General features: G+C 40.4%; 1 protein-coding gene across 1 annotated transcript in view; it reads left to right on the forward strand.

The window, feature by feature from the left end:
• Morc1 (MORC family CW-type zinc finger 1) overlaps nucleotides 1-19,837 on the forward strand; it is a 212,158-nt gene that overhangs the window by 169,455 nt on the left and 22,866 nt on the right. Inside the window, exon 20 of the mRNA XM_031360105.1 lies at nucleotides 2,765-2,869. Within this exon, the coding sequence (XP_031215965.1) occupies nucleotides 2,765-2,869 (105 nt within the window). The remainder of the gene's footprint in view (nucleotides 1-2,764; nucleotides 2,870-19,837) is intronic.

Genomic DNA, 19,837 nt, shown 5'->3' on the forward strand with positions numbered 1-19,837 from the left:
TTGTGTTATTCTGTATTTCTTTAAGGGAGTTATTTATGTCCTTCTTAATGTCCTCTATTATCATCATGAGTAGTGATTTTGGATCCGAATCTTGCTTTTCCAGTGTGATGGTTTGTCCAGAACTTGCTATACTGGGAGAATTGGGTTCTGATGATGCCAAGTGACCTTGGTTTCCGTTGCTTATGTTCTTATGTTTGCCTCCTGCCATCTGGTTATCTCTAGTGCTACCTGCCCTGGCTAAATTAGACTGGGGCCTGTCCTTCCTGTGATCCTGGTTGTGTCAGAACTCCTCAGAGTCAAGCTGTCTCTGTGATCCTATAATTCTGGAGTCCTGTGATCTTGGGCTAATTTAGGATCCTGGGATTATAGCTTCCTCTCGGAATTATGGGACTCGCTGCAGAGTTTGCACCCAGTCTGCTTAGACCACCAGCCTAGACAGACTGGAAGGAACCAGTGCCACTGATCTGGTGGAGTTCCTGTGTGCCCGAGTCTTGCTGATCCCAGTTATTCCTGGTGTTGGGACAGATGTTGTGTCCTTCTTACCTCTGATCCTCTGATCCTGGGTGTGTCAGAGCACCTGAGAGTGGAGCTTCCTCTGGGTGTTGTGGGACTGGCTGCAGAGTTTGTGCCCAAGCTATTTTTATTTCCATTCATGTGTATGTGTACTTGTGTGTGTAGATGTATGTGGGTGGGTACCCACAGAGACTAGAAGAGGCTGCCAAATGCCCTGGAACTGGTGTAATGGGCAATTGTGAGTGACTCGATATGGGTACTGGGAACCAAACTCTGGTCCTGGACATGAGCAGTAAGAGCTCCTAACTGCTCAGCTTTCTCTGCAATCTCTGTTATAGCAGCTGTTTGTAACACAACAGTAAAAGTACTTAAAATGGGGAATTTAACTAAAAATAGAACAGAGATGTCTTTTGGGGATGTGTGTCCCTGCATTTTTAAAGGTTATATTCAGATAAATTGATAACGAGAGAGGAGGCAGGACATTTGACACGATGAATACAAAGTATTTTGAAGGGGACAAGCAATGGTAATTCAGAGGATGACAAAGAGCAGATTATGACTTACACAGGAATCTTAACCATGGTATGTCCTGGAAGCCTTTAGGAAGGGGTTGCATTATCCCAAAGGCAGTGAGGCTCCACTAGAGGTTTTACATGAAAGAGTTGTGTGGCTAGATTTTCCTTCAGAAAGGGTTGGTCTGGCATAATGTGGAGAAACATTTAGTAGAGAGTTGGTTAGAGAACTCTTGGATTGTATAGTCTCTTTAGCCACCTAAAAATGGTCCATGGGCCTGGGACAATTCCTTAATCAAGATATAAAACCCCTTAGGCCCATAGACAGTTGTAGGGTTCATCTCTCTCAGGGAAGATGCATTGTTTGTTTTGCTTATACACACATGTCACATGTCACAAGTCACAAAGCATCTGATTAACTCCCCAGGTCAGTCTGACCTCTCCTAGGAAGATGTGGGATCCTTCTGCCAAACAAAAGAATGCACAGCTAGACCGTGCTCTTGCATTGGCTACTGGAGGCACACACTGCCATGTGGGAGGGATGCACAAGACCGACGGTTGTTTTGCTCTGTTTCTTCTTTATGCAAGTAAAGCAGTATTCTATCCAGTGGTTACCTACACTTTGTACCAATATCAATGCCAAGATGCAAAGCATATGTCTCTGGGACTGATAATTGATGCGTGGATTCTGCTCAGTGATTCTGCTTAACAGGAGTTGATGTGAGGCAGGCAGTTCAGAGCCTGCTCCAGAGGAGAAATCACTGGAGTGTGGTCTAGAATGAGAGTGGTATAGGTGGTCACATTTTGGTGACATATTAGGGATACTGAATGAACAGAGAGATATGGCAAGAGTGGCAACTGAGTTTTGAACTTCTGAACATGGCTCTACAGTGATGACATTCATTGAAATTGGAGGTTCAAGAGAACAGTTGGCCTGTGGAGAGGAACATGAGTTGGGCTTAAAATGTCAGACTTCCAAGGAGAAGAGTCCAGATTCATATATATAACCCTGGATTTAGAGTTGAGGTCTACACAGGACATGTGAGCTTATGAAATGTTGACACATCTGAGCGTGAGTGAGGGTAAAGGGTCATGTGAAAAGAAGGCAGAGACGGTTGAGGCTAGGGAGACAACTGCACAGACGGGGAAGGACTTCCTAGTCCTATGAGGAGAGAAACTAGGGATGTGGTTTATCATGAAAGCCCGGGGGGAATAAGGAGATTCGAAAGGACCTGAGCAAGAGGGCTAAATTCTATCGATCTGAAAAAAAACATTCTTTGAGTTGCCCAAACTTAGCAGCGGTAGGTATGACATAAGGAAGACTTTTGTTGCTGCTGCTATTGGTGGAGGGAAGCTGCCAGAAGCCAGATTGGGACTGATTCACAGATGGAGACAGGAAATGGAGGTAGGATGTACGTCAGTTCTTGAAAACTGTTATTTGGTTTTGGAAGATATTATACACTTTGAAACCAAAAAGTGAAGTAGATAAATCAGGAGATCATTAAATTTTTGTAAGTATTTAAAACTAAAGTAATTGTTCTTTTTATAAAATTGTTGTGTTCTGAGTTGATCTTTACATGTGTTTATTGGCTTGTGATCCTCCTGTCTCAGCCTGCTGAGTGCTGAGATTATAGGTGTGTGTTATCTTACTCAGCCAATCATGCAGTTAATAGTGAAAGTGGCTTAATGTTTACCATTGATTGGTTTTAACGCTTGCTTAATTTTTGACATTATTTTAGGTTTCTTTATGGGAAATAAAAAAGAAGCAGAGTGAAAACCTTGTGCAGGCATGCAAGGCACCCACTGAAGTTGATGCTAGCAGCAGGGATCCAACTGTAACTGTGGTAAGACAAACTCCACTGATGAATGGCACCTCAAGACTGTTTCACATCCAGAAAAATTAAAGTCTATTAAATTTGGGTAGGTGAAACATAGATTTACATAGCTTGAAGATGAAGGGGCATACCCCAGAGACACTAACTGTTATCTGCATGAGCCAGAGGTGATAAGTATTGTTTTTTTTTTTTGTTGTTTTTTTTGTTTTTTTTTTTGTTTTTGTTTTTTTGGAGTGTGTGGTTTTAGAGCTGAGGACCAAGCCCAGAGCCTTGTGCTTGCCAGGCAAATATTCTACCGCTGAGCTAAAATCCCCAACCCCTTGTTATTTTGTCTTTTTTTTTTTTTTTTTTTTTTTTTTTTGAGAGATGATAAGTAAACTCTGACCTATGACTCCTTTTTTTCAGGCAAGAACTTTGACATATATGTAAGTGCATGAAAAAATGTACATATAATTTGAACGTATCAGAGCCCCATGTCCCAATCCAAATCATACACAATTTAAAATATGGACTCTTGTCATAGATGTAATTCTTCTTTTGATGTTCTGGTCTTTATTATTTATTTATTGCCTTTTTGTCTAACCCTTTTGTGGGGCTAGGGACCACATAAGTTATAACATCAGTCCTGAAAGTATAATTTTGAATTGACTTAAATTCTCCAAAAGCCCTTTGGAGAAATCAATTCAGGAAACATGGGAAGGTTTTCTACTTACTCCACTAGATAATGCATCTTCATTCTGATGGTTGGTATCAAACAGCTTTATATGTTGGCAACTGTGGAATCACTTGGAGTTTACAAATCCAAATGTGCCAATGCTTTGCTGTTCAGGATTCATTCAAGGACTGGGACAATGTTGCCAGGCAGTGGTGGTGCACACCTTTAATCCCAGCACTTGGGAGGCAGAGACAGGTAGATTTCTGAGTTCGAGGCCAGCCTGGTCTACAGAGTGAGTTCTAGGATAGCCAGGGCTATAACAGAGAATCTTTATCTCAAAAAACAAAACAAAAACAAAAAAACAAAAGAACAAACAAACAGAAAGGACTGGCCATGACCATGTCATTGACTGGCCAGTCACTGAGTGATTCAAAGACTGGCCATGTTTTCCCTTGTGAAGTCCTGTTAAAACCATTTTCCATATGTTATATAGCATTCTTTTTAAATTTATGAATTGTTTAAATTGTACTTGCTCTAATGGGGACATATTTCTTCTGACTTTACTTTCCTTCAGTGGAGCATAATTGATGCAAGGCACACAATAGGACTATTTAAAATGAATTTATAATCCTAGATAGCCTGTATAAAAGACACACAATCCAGGTACTTTGTTTACAAACTGTAAACCTAGATTGGGAAGATTGGAAAGATTGGGAACTATTCTAACATATTCTCCAGCTATAAAGTCCCTTGCTATTTCTCCTGGCCACGTGCTCATGGTCCATCTCCTGTCATGGCAGCCTCCTCCACCTTCATCTTCTTTCTTCTCTTCCTTTCCTACATTTGCAACCCCCTCACTTGATCCTCAAGTCCCACCTTTCTCCCTCCACTGCCCAGTCACAGGCTCTAGCTTTTAATTGACCAGTTAAATTGGGAAGCAAGGTTCACATAGCATCACTTGGTGTACCTGAGGATCTGCCCAAGGGGGCAACCACATCTTAAGCACCAGTATTTAGTATTAGAATACAAGCAGCATTAGAACAACCCACTATAGTACTATAAAGAGGTTTTATTTAGAAAAATATATATGGAAATTTTCAAACAGAGCTCCATCAAGCCCCATGTGCTCATTTCCCACCCTCTAGCTAAGACTTTGTGGCTAGTCTGCTCTCTTCCATATTTGTGCCTAGTCGTGCTACTTCCAGACATCACATAAAGCACATTGCTATCATTTCAAGAAGTCATCAGAAGAGAAAGACAGACAGACAGACAGACAGAAAGAAAGAAAGAAAGAAAGAAAGAAAGAAAGAAAGAAAGAAAGAAAGGAGGAAAGAGAGAAAGAAAGAAAGGAGGAAAGAGAGAAAGAAAGAAAGTTAATTGAAAGTGAATAATTTATGTATGGGAGCAGAAAAAAAAACCTTAATATCAATGATAAGGAACCAAAATCTAGCAAGTAAACATGAAAGCATTTTCAAAGTTAGAAAAGAGGTCGGAATGTGACCAGAAGCTTGAGAAGGAAGGAAGAACCTCGCATAGCGTTTTAACCACAAGACCTCTGTGATGTACCGTTTGACACAGCTGCACCTGGGACTGTTAGGGCCACTACTTATTTTGCAGAGGCATCAGCTTCTTCATCGGCTTCTCATGGAGCTGTTACATCGTCATCTTTTCTAAACTTTGCCCAAGCTTTGAGTAAGTGCTTATTCGGAAACTACCTAAGTGACATTGTATGATGTATTTCTTCATACGTTCTGATGAATTTTTGTGGGTGTGGTGGGTGATTTATTTGTGACTCTGTGATCTTATCAGGGTATCCATTTTCAAACTCATAGAACAATGTATTAACTTGCATAAGTGCACATTACTGAGATGCACATTAATTTCTGTTTGGCCGAAGCTGGAATAATTCTACTAGTACATAATTACCTATGAATCCTTATCTGTACTTCTTTTTTTTTTTTAAATTGAAGATTCTTAAGCCCTATGATCCTTCACAGTTATCTTTTAATTACTGTGAGCGCGAGTGTGTGTGTGTGCATGCAGTACAGTGGATGGGTGTGTTTGTGCACTCACGTGTGCACACATATGTTTATGTGTGTTTCATTTGGATGCTCTGCTTGTGGACTATGAGGGACGATAGCCGTCAGTGATAACAGGGAACAAGAGATTGTTACTTAAGGAAGAAAAATTAACTTACAACACAAGACACCCTCCCTTCACTTACCATGCTTCTATTTATTATTTTAGTGAGCTTAATTGATTGTGGAGCCTGGAGCCTTATTCCCAAGTATAGCAGATTGAGATGTATGGTGTGTTCAGCCCACCATGGAAAGCCCTTACCTCATGCCTGGCTGTGCTCTACTGTACTGGTTTCATGTTGTCTAGGGAAGGATTTCATTCTGATTAGCATATTTTTCCTCCACTGTGTTAATAATATCTACCCTGTGAGCCTTTACACAAGATTCATTTTCACAGCAGGGCACTTAATTTTCCTCCATTCTGACTTTGGGCACCTCACTAGCTCTTGAATTGACAGTTTTCCAAGCTCAAGTGAAAGGATGATAGCATCAATTGCTCTGCACATTGTAATTCAACTTCACCATTGCTTAGTATTCAGTCACGTGATCATCTGTCCTCCCACATGACCCCACTGTTGGGGCTCAGTGTTCTAACAGTTTTACCTATTACCCTAACATCTTCTTTTTTCTCTCCCTGAAGTCTGTTTCTTTTTAATCTTTATTTTTTATTGAAAATAGATCTTTTCCTATACACTATGTTCTGATTATAGTTTCCCTTTCCCAGCTCCTCAGAGTTTCTTCCTACCTCTCCTTTCATCTAGAGCCACACCCTTTCTGTCTCTAGTTAAAAAAAAAAAAAAGAGCATCTAAGAATAAAAAAATAAAATAAAAATAAGATAAAATGAAACCAAATTAGAATAGGACTAAACAAACTAACAGAGGAAATAACCAAGGGGGGGGGGACTATGAGAACACATACAGAATAGAGATACACACATTTGCACACTCAAGAATTCCTACCAGACATTGGTGGCGCACGCCTTTAATCCCAGCAGTTGGGAAGCAGAGGCAGGCAGATTTCTGAGTTCGAGGTCAGCCTGGTCTACAGAGTGAGTTCCAGGACAGCCAGGGCTACACAGAGAAACTCTGCCTCGAAAAAACAAACAAACAAACAAACAAAAACAGGAAAACAAAAACAAAAACAAAAACAAACAAAAAAAGAATTCCTTAAAAACTTAAAAAAACATGATATGTGTACAAAAGATCTGTAAGATTTAAAAAACAAACAACAAACAAAAAAGTGTAGAGACAACAATATGAGACAGAGAACTTCTTTTGTGTTGTTCATCTACTGTTGGGCGTGGGCCCTGCCCTTCTTTCTTCACACTTTGTGTCACGTGCAACACTCCCCTACTTTACTCCCTAAGTCTTGGGCTCATTTGTGTTGTCTACAGTTGCTTCAGGCTATGTAGACTGTTGTCACTGCCACAGACAGCATTTTTAATTTATGCTTGCCCTTTCAACCAGTATAGGCCATTCATTTTCTGAGTTCATACAATGAATGTTGTTAGTTCACACGATGCTCTTAGTTGAACTTTGCACATCTTTCTGAGGTGCAGAAGTTTCCAACTGGGAATTAGTGAGCTTGAAACACTTCCTAGACATTGAAAAACTGCCCTGAAAATAATGAAGAGTTTTCCAAAAGACATCATAACCCACTTTCAAATGTGCGAGTTAGCCTTCCAGTCCTGTTGGCATTGGACTCTTCATCCAAACTTCTTATGTTATTCTCCACAGTTCTATTAGCCCAGGCATCATCCTTGGCACTTAGGGAAACTAGTGTGATCCAAATTTATCATTTCTGTTCCTATAAACCTGAATTGTTCTCGCATTTTGGTAATGGGGAGGTGGTGGTGCGGTCAAGGAATGTGGGTGTGTCTGAGTGTTTTACTGAAATCAGTTCTCTTTTCTGTGTGGCCAGGATGAAATCTGGGGGAGGTTCTTCCCCTGAGTCACTTCATCTAATCTTCTTGATAGTCAGAGGAGGAGTATTTTCCTTCTCACTTCACAGACAGAGAATAAAAGGTCTCCCAAGGCCATACTGCTGGAGCTGCTTCCTCTGAACCTCTGCTGTCCAGCCATGACTCCTCCTCCTTCTCCTCCTCCTTTAAGGGCCCACTGTGGCTCCTTGCTCTCTGTGTAGTAACTGGTCAGTTATCAAAGCAGTCTCTTCCGCTTGGACACTGATGCTGAGACAAACCAACCTTTTGTATGCAAACATGAGGATTCCAAGAAATACCCATGTGGTATGTTGATTGATATTAAGAACTTGGGGCTAAGCCAGGTAGTGGTGGTGCAATCTTTTAACCCCAGCACTAGGGAGGCAGAGACAGGGGGATTTCTGAGTTTGAGGCCAGCCTGGTCTACAGAGTGAGTTCCAGAGAAACCCTGTCTCGAAAAAAAAAAAAAAATCAAAAAACAACAACAACAAAAAAGATTTTGGGGCTAAAAAACTTCCAAAGTTGTATAGATGAGCATCTACAGGCCAGACTTTTGATTTTTAAGAGCCAAACCACACACACACACACACACACACACACACACACACACACACACACACACACACACACACACACACACACACACACACATGCACGCACATGCACATACACGCACACACACACACACACACACACACACACAAATCCTGCCATTGGTAGCAACATGTACAGAGCTGGATGACACTAAATTATATGGAACATGCCAGGCTTTGATGATAAATCATATATCTCCCCACTTGTTTCTGGAAGCTGAAAAAGGTGACTGCATAGATGTCAGTAGGAAGGGTAGCTGGATAGAAAATGGGCAGATAGTGGCTACTAAAACATATTTCCAAAAGGAGAAATGGTCTTGGGTTGTATAATGCAGAAGGGACCTACAGTCCACAGTTATTCACACTATACTTGAAAATAATTGCAGAAGACTTCAGAGGTTACCAACCCAGAATATTTTAGGATATGGAAATGCTAATTACCAGGAGGTGCCATTCCACATTCCATATGGAAATTGAAGTTTGGCATTGTTCTCATAGGTAAGAACAGTACTTATATCCCAATTAAAAACTTTTAATGACCAATTCACAGGCTAGAGAGATGGCTCAGTGGTCAAGAGAACTTGTTCCTATAGAAGACGTAAATTCAGTCCCAGCACCAATGTCCATTGTGAGCTCCCCACAACTCCAGCTCCAAGGGGATCTGATCTCTGTGGGTACACATGCACACAGACACAGACATATACAACATATATATATGTATATATACATGTATATATATATATATACATATATGTATATATACACACATACACATACAAATAAAAAGAGGTCTTTAAAAAAAACAAAAACAAAAAACAAGCCCCTCAATCCAGCATTGAGTCCTGGCTCAGGTTAATATAAATTTTCTTAAGCCGGTCTTTCTCTATGTATTCCCTATATCTAACCTGAATGCATATTTTTTCTCAGTATGCATCTCTTCTTCTCCTTCTCCTTCTCCTTCTCCTTCTCCTTCTTCTCCTTCTCTTTCTCCTCCTCCTCCTCCTCCTCCTCCTCCTCCTCCTCCTCTTCCTCTTCCTTCTTCTTCTTCTCCTTCTTCTCCTCCTCCTCTTCCCCCTTCTCCTTCTTCTTCTTTTTTCCTTTTATATCATTTTAATTACATGCAAGTTAATAAGATCAGTTCTAGGTTAAGGAACAAGTAAGCAATAAAAACAAATAATCAAGAAACAAGCAAGGCAATAAACAAATCCCCATGATCATTATTTCTAGAGGCTTATCAGGATGATCAAGATATTCCTTGTCCTGGCCTATTATTAGATTCCTGCCTGAAGCCTACTTTCTTTTAATTTTTTATTGGATATTTTCTTTATTAACATTTCAAATGATAACCCCTTTCCCTGGTTTCCCTTCTGAGAAAAACACCTATTCCTGTCCCCCTCCCCCTGCTCACCAACCCACCCTCTCCCACTGCTAGCCCTGGCATTCCCCTACACTGGGGCATAGAACCTTCACAGGACCAAGGGCCTCTCCTCCCATTGATAATTGACTAGGCCATTCTTTGCTACATATGCAACTGGAGCCACGAGTCCCACCATGTGTACTCTTTGGTTGGTGGTTTAGTCCCTGGGAGCTCTGAGGGTACTAGTTAGTTAATATTATTGTTCCTCCTATGGGGCTGCAAACCCTTCAGCTCCTTGGGTCCTTTCTCTAGCTCCTTCATTGGGGACACTGTGATCATTCCAATGGATGGCTGTGAGCTTCTACTTCTGTATTAGTCAGGTGCTGGAAGAGCCTCTCAGAAGACAGCTATATCAGACTCCTCTCAGCCAGCACTGGCTGGCATCCACAATAGTGTCTGGGTTTGTTGATTGTATGTTGATTGTATATTTGTTGATTGGAAAGATCCCCAGGTAAGACAGTCTCTGGATTGTCCTTCCTTCAATCTCTGCTTCAGTCTTTGTCTCAGCAACTCCTTCCCTGGGTATTTTGTTCCCCCTTCTAAGAAAGATCAAAGTATCCACACTTTAGTCTTCCTTCTTGAGTTTTTTGTGGTTTGTGGATTATATCTTAGATATTCCAAGCTTCTGGGCTAATATCCACTTATCAGTGAGTGCATACAATGTGTGTTCTTTTGTGATTGGGTTACCTCACTCAGGATGATATTCTCCAGATCTATCCATTTTCCTAAGAATTTCATAAATTCATTGTTTTTAATAGCTGGATAGTACTCCATTGTGTAAATGGACCACATTTTCTGTATCCATTCCTATGTTGAGCGACATCTGGATTGCTTCCAGTTTCTGGTTATTATAAATAAGGCTGGTATGAACATAGTGGAGCCTGTGTTCTTATTATATGTTGGAACATCTTCTGGGTATATGCCCAGGAGTGGTAAAGCTGGGTCCTCAGGTAGTACTATGTCTAATTTACTGAGGAACCGCCAAACTGATTTCCAGAGTGGTTGTACCAGCTTGCAATCCTACCAGCAATGAAGGAGTATTCATCTTTTTCCACAACCTCACCAGCATCTACTGTCACCTGAGTTTTTGATCTTAGCCATTCTAACTGATGTGAGGTGGAATCTCAGGGTTGTTTTGATTTTCATTTCCCTGATGACTAAGGATGTTGAACATTTCTTTAGGTGCTTTTCAGCCATTCAGTATTCGTCAGTTGAGAAGTCTTTGTTTAGCTCTGTTCCCCATTTTTAATAGGCTTATTTGGTTCTCTGGAGTCTCACTTCTCGAGTTCTTTGCATATATATTGGATATTAACCCTCTATCAGATATAGGATTGGTAAAGATCTTTTCCCAATTTGTTGGTAGCCGTTTTGTCCTATTAACAATGTCCTTTGCCTTACAGAAGCTTTGCAATTTTATGAGGTCCCATTTGTCAATTCTTGATCTTAGACCATAAGCTATTGGTGTTCTGTTCAGGAAAATTTCCCCTGTGCTCATGTGCTCGAGGCTCTTCCCTACTTTCTTTTCTATTAGTTTCAGTGTATCTGGTTTTATGTGGAGGTCCTTGATCCACTTGGACTTGAGCTTTGTAGAAGGAGATAAGAATGGATGGATTTGTATTCTTCTACATGCTAACTGCCAGTTGAGCCAGCACCATTTGTTGAAAATGCTCTTTTTTCCACTGGATGGTTTTACCTCCTTTGTCAAAGATCAAGTGACCATAGGTGTGTGGGTTCATTTCTGGGTCTTCAATTCTATACCATTGATACACCTGCCCATCAATGTACTAATACCATGCAGTTTTTATCACTATTGCTCTGCAATATAGCTTGAGGTCAGGGATGGTGATTCCACCAGAAGTTCTTATTGTTGAGAATAGTTTTCGCTATCCTAGGTTTTTTGTTATTCCAAATGAATTTGCAGATTGCTCTTTCTAAGTCTGTGAATAATTAAGTTGGAATTTTGATGGGGATTGCATTGAACCTGTAGATTGCTTTCAGCAAGATCGCCATTTTTACTATATTAATCCTACCAGTCCATGATCATGGGAGATCTTTCCATCTTCTGAGATCTTCTTTGATTTCCTTCTTCAGAGACTTGAAGTTTGTGTCAAAAAGATCTTTTACTTGCTTAGTTAGAGTTACTCCAAGGTATTTTATATTATTTGTGACTATTGTGAAGGGCGTTTTTATCCAAATTTCTTTCTCAACCTGTTTATCCTTTGTGTAGAGGAAGGCCACTGATTTGCTTGAGTTAATTTTATATCCAGCTATTTTGCTGAAGTTGTTTATCAGGTTTAGGAGTTCTCTAGTGGAATTTTTGGGGTTACTTAAATATACTATCATATCATCAGCAAATAGTGGTAATTTGACTTCTTCCTTTCCAATTCATATCCCTTTGATCTCCTTTTGTCTAATTGCTCTGGCTAGGACTTCAAGTACAATATTGAATAGGTAGGTAGAGAGTGAGCAGCCTTGTCTAGTCCCTGATTTTAGTGGGATTGCTTCAAGTTTCTCTACATTTAGTTTGATGTTGGCTACTGGTTTGCTGTATATTGCTTTTACTATGTTTAGGTATGGGCCTTGAATTCCTGATCTTTCCAAGACTTTTATCATGAAGGGGTGTTGGATTTTGTCACGTTTTCTCAGCATCTAATAAGATGATCATATAGGTTTTTTCTTTGAGTTTATTTATATAGTGGATTACATTGATAGATTTCCATATATTGAACCATCCCTGCATCCCTGGGATGAAGCCTATTTAATCATGATGGATGATCATTTTTATGTGTTCTTGGATTCAGTTTCAAGAATTTTATTGAGTAATTTTGCATCGATATTCATAAGAGACATTTGTCTGAAATTCTCTTTGTCATGTATTTGTGTGCTTTAGGTATCAGAGTAGTTGTAGTTTCATAGGACAAATTGGGTAGAGTACATTCTGTTTCTGTTTTGTGGAATAGTTTGAGGATAATTGGTATTAGGTCTTCTTTGAAGGTCTGATAAAACTCTGTACTATACCTATCTGGTCCTGAGCTTTTTTTGGTTGGGAGACTATTAATGACTGTTTCTATTTCATTAGGGGATATGGGACTGTTTAGATTGTTTATCTGATCTTGATTTAACTTTGGTACCTGCTAACTGTCTAGAAAATTTTCCATTTCATCCAGGCTTTACAGTTTTGTTGAGTATAGGCTTTTGTAGTAGGATCTCATGATTTTTGGATTTCCTCTGTTTCTGTTGTTATGTCTCCCTTTTCATTTCTGATTTTGTTAATTAGGATACTGTCTCTGTGCCCTCTAGTTAGTCTGGCTAATGGTTTATCTATTTTGTTGATTTTTCTCAAAGAACCAGCTCCTGCTTTGTTTGATTCTTTGTATAGTTCTTTTTGTTGCATCTCTTGTTCTAGTCAGCCTGGTGTCCTGTACAAGTCATCTTTAGATGACTGTCAGAGCATTCCTAGGCAGCCTTTCCTCTCATCTCTTAGAGAGGAGTCTTTTTTTTTAAACGTCATTGTGCCTATACACTTACCACTAACTTTTCCCATGACTTAGTGTTCGCTTACCTTTACCTCCAGAAAATCCATTATTTCCTTATTTCATCACATCCATTGATGAGTACCTGATATTCTGACCTGTTTTCTGTCTCAAGCATTTCCAAACTCACGTGTAAAGATCTGATTTTCCCTACTTAATCTCAGCTGGGAAAGAAGTAGGAGCTGTTTTATTATGTTCAACTATGCCAGCTTTGTCAGTAGCCCCAAAGGCTGTGTAAACGCCATTCCATTTCTCCTGGTACTGCTCAGAGGGTTATGTCTTTGCCAAGGACTTGGCAAAGTCCTATAAATTCTAGTCTAAATTCAAGTTAAAAACTCCTATACATTGCTGTGTGATAAACTGGCAATTCCACTCAGACTCCAGCCAAAAATTTGGAACTTGATTTCCACACCCAAGAACTGGGAGTAGACCTGGTTGTATCTGTCTCCCATGCCCTGCCACTGGACTCAAAAGTGAGGCAGTCTGAGAGCTATTACTTCATCATGGATAACGGAAGCAACTTAAGAAAAGGGAGCAATGGGAAGAGAATAGCAAGCAGCCTATCAAAGAGTGATACGTTCTTTCAAGTCACCTCTCTAGAGGCTCTTTGCTTAAAGCCAGTGCTGTAATCTGATTGTCACCCAACAGATGGTTGCAAAAGCAAATGATAAGTGTGAAGAAAGCTCAATTAAAAAAAAAACTTAAAGTTTGAGAAATTGAGTGAGAATAATTTTCTGAGTCTCAAATGAGAAGGACAGAAGACAAACTTTGAAATATGCATGTACATGCCTTCATTCACCTTTCTGGGCTACACATTCCAGATTTATGAAGAAATTTTATGATTCTAATATGGGATGAATGGTTATTCTTTTCTCATATCTGTCTTCATCTCCAGTAATCTTCGGTTGCTAGTGTGAATATATGAAGCCAAGAGTTTGCCAAAAACATGTGCAAATATCTTTATACCATGGTTGTACATGGATGGTTTAGATTTAAAATAATGAAATACTATACAACCTTTAAAAACATACTGTCCCATATAAATAGTCTTCACAGCTGATGTGAATTGTACTGCAATTAATTTTTATATTTATTTGTTAATTATCAGTGTGTGCTTATTTACTATATGTGCACATGCCATATATATGTGTGTGTGTGTAAACACACACACACACACACACACACATACCTTACATATGCAGGAGTAAGAGGAAGTCAGAAGGAGCATCAGATGCCCTTGAACTACAGTCATAGGTGGTTTTAAGCTGCGATGTGACTGCTGTAAACTGAATTCCCAGCTTCTGAAAGGGCAACAAATACCCTTGATGCTGAGCTCTCTCTTGCAGCCTCCCGTATAGCCTTTTGATCAGACTGACTTTAACTTGCTGTCCTCTGAAGATACTTCTCCCTCTGTGGATCAGGTCTCGAGGAAAGACTGGCATATGGATTTATCATCTGTGTTCAAAGCAACGTGTTCTGCCCTTCTTTTTTGATAAATACTTGATATTTTGACCTGCTTTCTGTCTCAAGCATTTCCAAACTTAAGAGTTCTGTCAACAGAATTCTGTCTTCAAAAGCTTGCTGGCCAGGTTATTCTGGCAGAAGTATTTTTAGGAGTCAATGGAGTCTTAGATGTTTGGGGGAGATGTAAACACCAGTGTTCAGAACAGAGCTCAACACAGTTTGGGGTCCAGGAAAGATCTGTGAATAAAGGAACGAGAGTGGATGGAGTCATCTCTCTGTGTCAGAGCCAAACTAAACCTCAAAAACTCCTGGTTTGCCCTTACTTTCAGTCATTCTCTCAGAGTGGCCACTTGCAGCTGCCTGAAAGCACCAGGGACATCTGAATGCCTAGGACCAGTGACAGAGCTTCCATGTAAAAACCGAGGGACACTTGGTGAGCTGCTGAGCTGTCAATTAGACTTTGTTTATGGTGGTTAAAATCCAACCTAGAGGACAACCGGGAACAACTGCAGCTAAATTTTGGGCATCAGTATTATATGGCAAGGAGCATAATAGGTCGACTAGCCCAACATCATATGAAGAAAAAAGAATAGCAAAGAGCCCACCTCGGCTGTATTCACCCTGCTTCTTGTTCTGGGTCCTAAGATGTTCCCATAAGAAACTACATTGGTGTTGCTGTACCATATAGAGACTTCACACAGTGATAGAGTTTTAGAATATTGAAGTTGCCTTCATTTCGAAAGAGGATCATTTTTTTTTCCTTTTTTTTTCCCCCCAAGACAGGGTTTCTCTGTATAGCCCTGGCTGTCCTGGAACTCACTCTGTAGACCAGGCTGGAAGAGGATTATTTTTAAATCAACCTTCCTTGTTGCCTTACTGTGAACCAAGAAAGTACAAGCGTTGTTTCTAATACTACCAAAACATTCCTGGGGAATGCTGTCATAAGATATAGCCTGGAGATGCCCACGGGCTTTGAGAAAAATTATCTATACTCAGCCTGTCCTGAGTCATCCATCAGCAGACCAGCAGACTGCTCAGATAGCAACAAGATGAATGTGTGAGACGTGCAAAGGAGCACCTTATGGGTGACTTAGGCTGAATCTAAATATTAGGGACCTGTGAGTGAACTACCAACCACCATGAGTCAAATCATGGAAACAAATTTACTAAGCTTTATTGTGGCAGAGATTGTGAGGGACAATAAAAAGATAAAGTACATAACTTTAGCCCCAAAGGAGAGGGGAAAGTACCAGACGCCCATCCTCATATCCCACGAGGAACGTTGTAGTATGAAAAGATGACAGGCTATAGCTTAGGGGAAGCTTCAGTTTCAAATTCAAACCTATATGCTGCTTGCCGCTTTTATCAAATCTTGACCTGCTGTGGTTTGTATTTTGTAAATAAAGTAGTAATATCACCTACTGCCATGGTTGCTGCAGAGGATGCATGGAATAATTGTGCTGAAATGAAAATAATTCTGTGTAAAATGAAATGCATCTCTTAAAGCTACCTTTGGTAATTTGGAAGGAGTCAGATTCAGTATTTATTGTGTAATCTAGAAGAAGGAAGCAGAGAAAGCAAAATTCTCTAGGGAGAATATGGGATGGAGTAAGGGCAGGGTGTGACCCCAGAAGCTGTGAGTCCTGGGCCTGAAAACTAGAAAGGCTAAACAGGGAAAATGTCAGTCATGGATGAATTAGGGGTTAATGGCCCAACAAACTTCTACTGCTACTCTCTATACCTATGAAGTAGATGTTTAATGGAAATTTTAAGTTGATTTATAGTTTTGCTAAATGGAAAAATTATTTTTATTTGTTAGTACAGTTCTCAGTATTTTTTGGTAGACTTAGATTTGTTTTGTGGGAACTCAACCAAATTGTGAATTTTGCTTTGAAGTGTCATGGCAGGAATTGAAAGCATATGAATAACAGTAAATAATAACAGTAATAAAGAATCAAGGCTGCTGCGTGTTCTAGTGTTCTCCAAGTCATAGTTGCTTGTCTACTAATGACAGTAGCATTAGTATATATTCATATCAATGTTGAGAAGAAAGAAGAATGACTGTGTGCTAGAGAAATGAAAAAGACTCTTTAAGGAACAAGATCTATATTTGTCTTTTAAAATGGATTCAAACTTTAAGAAAGGAAAAAAGCGAGTAGATATTGCAAGTGGAATCCCCTACAACCTCTCTCTTTGTTCCCCTCTCCTGGTATATAGTTAGATAGGTAGGTAGGTAGATAGATAGATAGATAGATAGATAGATAGATAGATAGATAGATAGATGCATACACACAGAAAGAGACAGACAGACAAACAGACAGACAGACAGACTGAGTTACCAAACAGGACTTTCTGTGATTCTTCTAGGGAATTTGTGGCATTAGGTTATAGGAATAGGTTATATATAAGAATAGGTTATAACAGAAATATTTATTATAAAAAGTGAACATGTTAGCTCAGAATCACATTGAGAAGGACTCGGGGAGTCATACACACTCCATGGTTGACATAGTAAGTAGGCAGAGCCTGCAGGAAACTTTCACTGTGTTTTTGTTAATTGTGGAGTTTCTCCTTTTCTTTTTTCCCCAAAACCGTATCAGATAATGATAACAACTGAATCAGAGGGAGAAGGATTTAAAGAAAATTAAACCAAACAAATAAAAACACAAGTAGGATCTCACTGCCTGGAAATAATAAAAGGAAGAAGATGAATTAAACATTTGAAAGAAAGATTATTCATTGTGGTAACGAATATGAAAGACTTGATAATAAAATCAGTGTTGAGTCACATGTACACCATAAAGGATAAGGGAACAGATGGGCAGAGGAATCTGCTTGGTGTCCAGTAATAACACTGAGGATATGAGGTGTCAGCAAGATGTTTGCATTTAAATGCAAGTTCAGTTGTTTAGGTGAGGGGACCCAGGAAAGGAGCTGCTAGCATAACTGTTCGTGATCTGCTTATGGTTTTAATTGTAGATATAAGAGAGGGAACAGCCAGGAAGAGGCATCTGGAATAGTTTGGAGTAGAGAGAGGAAGAAGCAGATTGGTCATGGCCAGGACTAGGAATGTGGGAGAGAACAATGAAGGTGGTGACAAGAGACTAAGAGAATGAGAGAGTGACGGAGTGCCAATAGCCAGCTCTGAGGAGGGTGAAGAGCTGTGAGGAGAGGGGCCAGGACGCTAGCCTATGGACTTTGACATTGCCAGCAAGCACTTGTGAGTAGGGATGGGGAGCTTTGATATGCAGCAAAGGATAAATGTCAGTGGAAAGCCAAATGTCCCTTCTGCCAGAACTAAGGGAGGTGATTCTTTTTGACCAAATGGGAACCAGTTTTACAAGTTCTGAGGAATGCTGGTTTTTATTTAACCACCAGAACTTCTATAGTCTAGCTTGAGCTGATTTGGGGCTAAGGAGTCTAGGGCAAATGTTTACTTTGGACCTGACAAGTTGGCAGTATTTAGAGCAAACTGGAAGGTACAGGGTTGCTGCTGCTGAAGGAACTGTGTGCATAAAACATGGTAGCTTGTCTTTCTGTGGTCTCAGTTGTACAGTGAGAGGCAGAGGAGAGCAAAAGAGTAACTTACTCAGGGAGAGTTGAGACATAGAAGACTACAGGAAAGAAGAATGAATTCTAAGAGGATGTTCATATTCATTCCATAAGTAACACTGTGTCTAGCCTTTAAACCCTGCATTCAGCACACAGCCAGTCTGGTTGAGTCGGACTTCTTGAGTTGAGTTGCTGTTTTGTTGCCTCCACAGTGACCACTCTGGCCAAGATCATCTCTTCTGGAGCAACTACAGAAGTCTCATTAAGAATCTCAATATTCCTCTTGGCCTCCACAGTCTTAAAACTATAAATGTCCCACTTAAAGTCTAAGTTGTCTTAAGCTCTTCTCCTGCCCTGACTTTTCTAATAGTTCCTCATTCCCAGACAAAACTCAATGTCCTTGCTGTGGCCCCAGAACCCCAGATGAACAGAGCTGGCATCTTTGGAATTCTTAACACATCTGCTCATTCCTTTCCTTGCCGTGCAACACTCTAATAAATATTAATTGAACAAAAATATGAAAATGAAACATAATATCAGGTAACGTAAGTTCTGTAAAAGCAAAACAAAACAGGTAAGAAGAAAATAGTGTGAACCCAAGCTTTCCTTTGTTGATTTCTAGATCCTGGACTTCATTTTACACAGATCCTACCCCATTATCAAACAGCACACACGTCTATTCAAGACTTTTGTATGCTGTTAACTATTGACCTAGATATTGGGGATCCGGCGGAGAAAAGGTTGTGAGGGCAGTGCCCACTCCTTGTTCTTGTGAAGGTGAAATTCTGTACTGTGCGCGAGGGCTCAGTAAAGAAGCTGCTGAAATGACCACTCTGTGGATGGGGAAGAAAAAGTTTATTCCAAACTGCCAGGGCTGTGGTATGGGGGGCAGAAGGAGGACCAGGAAAATAACGAAGGGAATAGAATGTGAATCTGGGAGGAGAGAAGCCTGTGACCTGAAACATCCTTCGAGCTTACTGTAGAAGAGAAAGGCTGCGACGAGATGGGCTTTGACATAGCAGATACACATGTATAGGGAGTCTGTAGGCGAGGCAATAAGGCTTCTTTTGGCAGCTAGAAAACCCATTTTTACAGGTCCCTGAGTAATTCTGCAGGTGAACTTCTGCCAGCCATCCTAGTCTAGCTGGAGCTGAGCTAAGACTGTCATTTTGGGGTTATTCACTGCTTGGGGGGAACTGGGCTTCCCATTGGACCTGATAAGTAGGGGCAGGGATCTGATGGTACATAAGATGGCTAAGTGAATATGTCACATGGTAGGTTGTGCTACATGCTCAGGAGGGAAGGAGGCAAGGGGAAGGACTAGGCACATCTTTGTTGGGTGTGTATATGTGAGTGGTAATTTTAGGCAGGGTGCTCAAGGAGCTCAAGGTTGGCAGCAGTGAATGGAGGCTAGAAGAAAAAGGATGGATACAGGAGAAAAAACAAGTCACCAGACAGAACCAAAGGCCCCTGAGATCAGAGGACAGCTGACATATTAGCAGGGGGAAGTGGGGAAGAGGGGAAGCGGGGAGTTGGCTGCAAAGCAGAAGTGGAAGGAAAGGGGCAGAGAACATGGATCAGCTGGGTCAGCTATACAAGGTCTTATGTTCCTCTTTCTCATTTGTTAGTTTTTCTTTGCAGAATTGGTTATCACCTGATATTGAGTATTTATTGGTTTGTAGACATTTCATTCCTTCTTAAAAGGGGGAATCAAATACCCACAGGAGGAGTTGCGGAGATTAACT

This window comes from Mastomys coucha, unplaced genomic scaffold, assembly GCF_008632895.1.
Source record: "Mastomys coucha isolate ucsf_1 unplaced genomic scaffold, UCSF_Mcou_1 pScaffold12, whole genome shotgun sequence".
Classification (NCBI taxonomy): domain Eukaryota; kingdom Metazoa; phylum Chordata; class Mammalia; order Rodentia; family Muridae; genus Mastomys; species Mastomys coucha.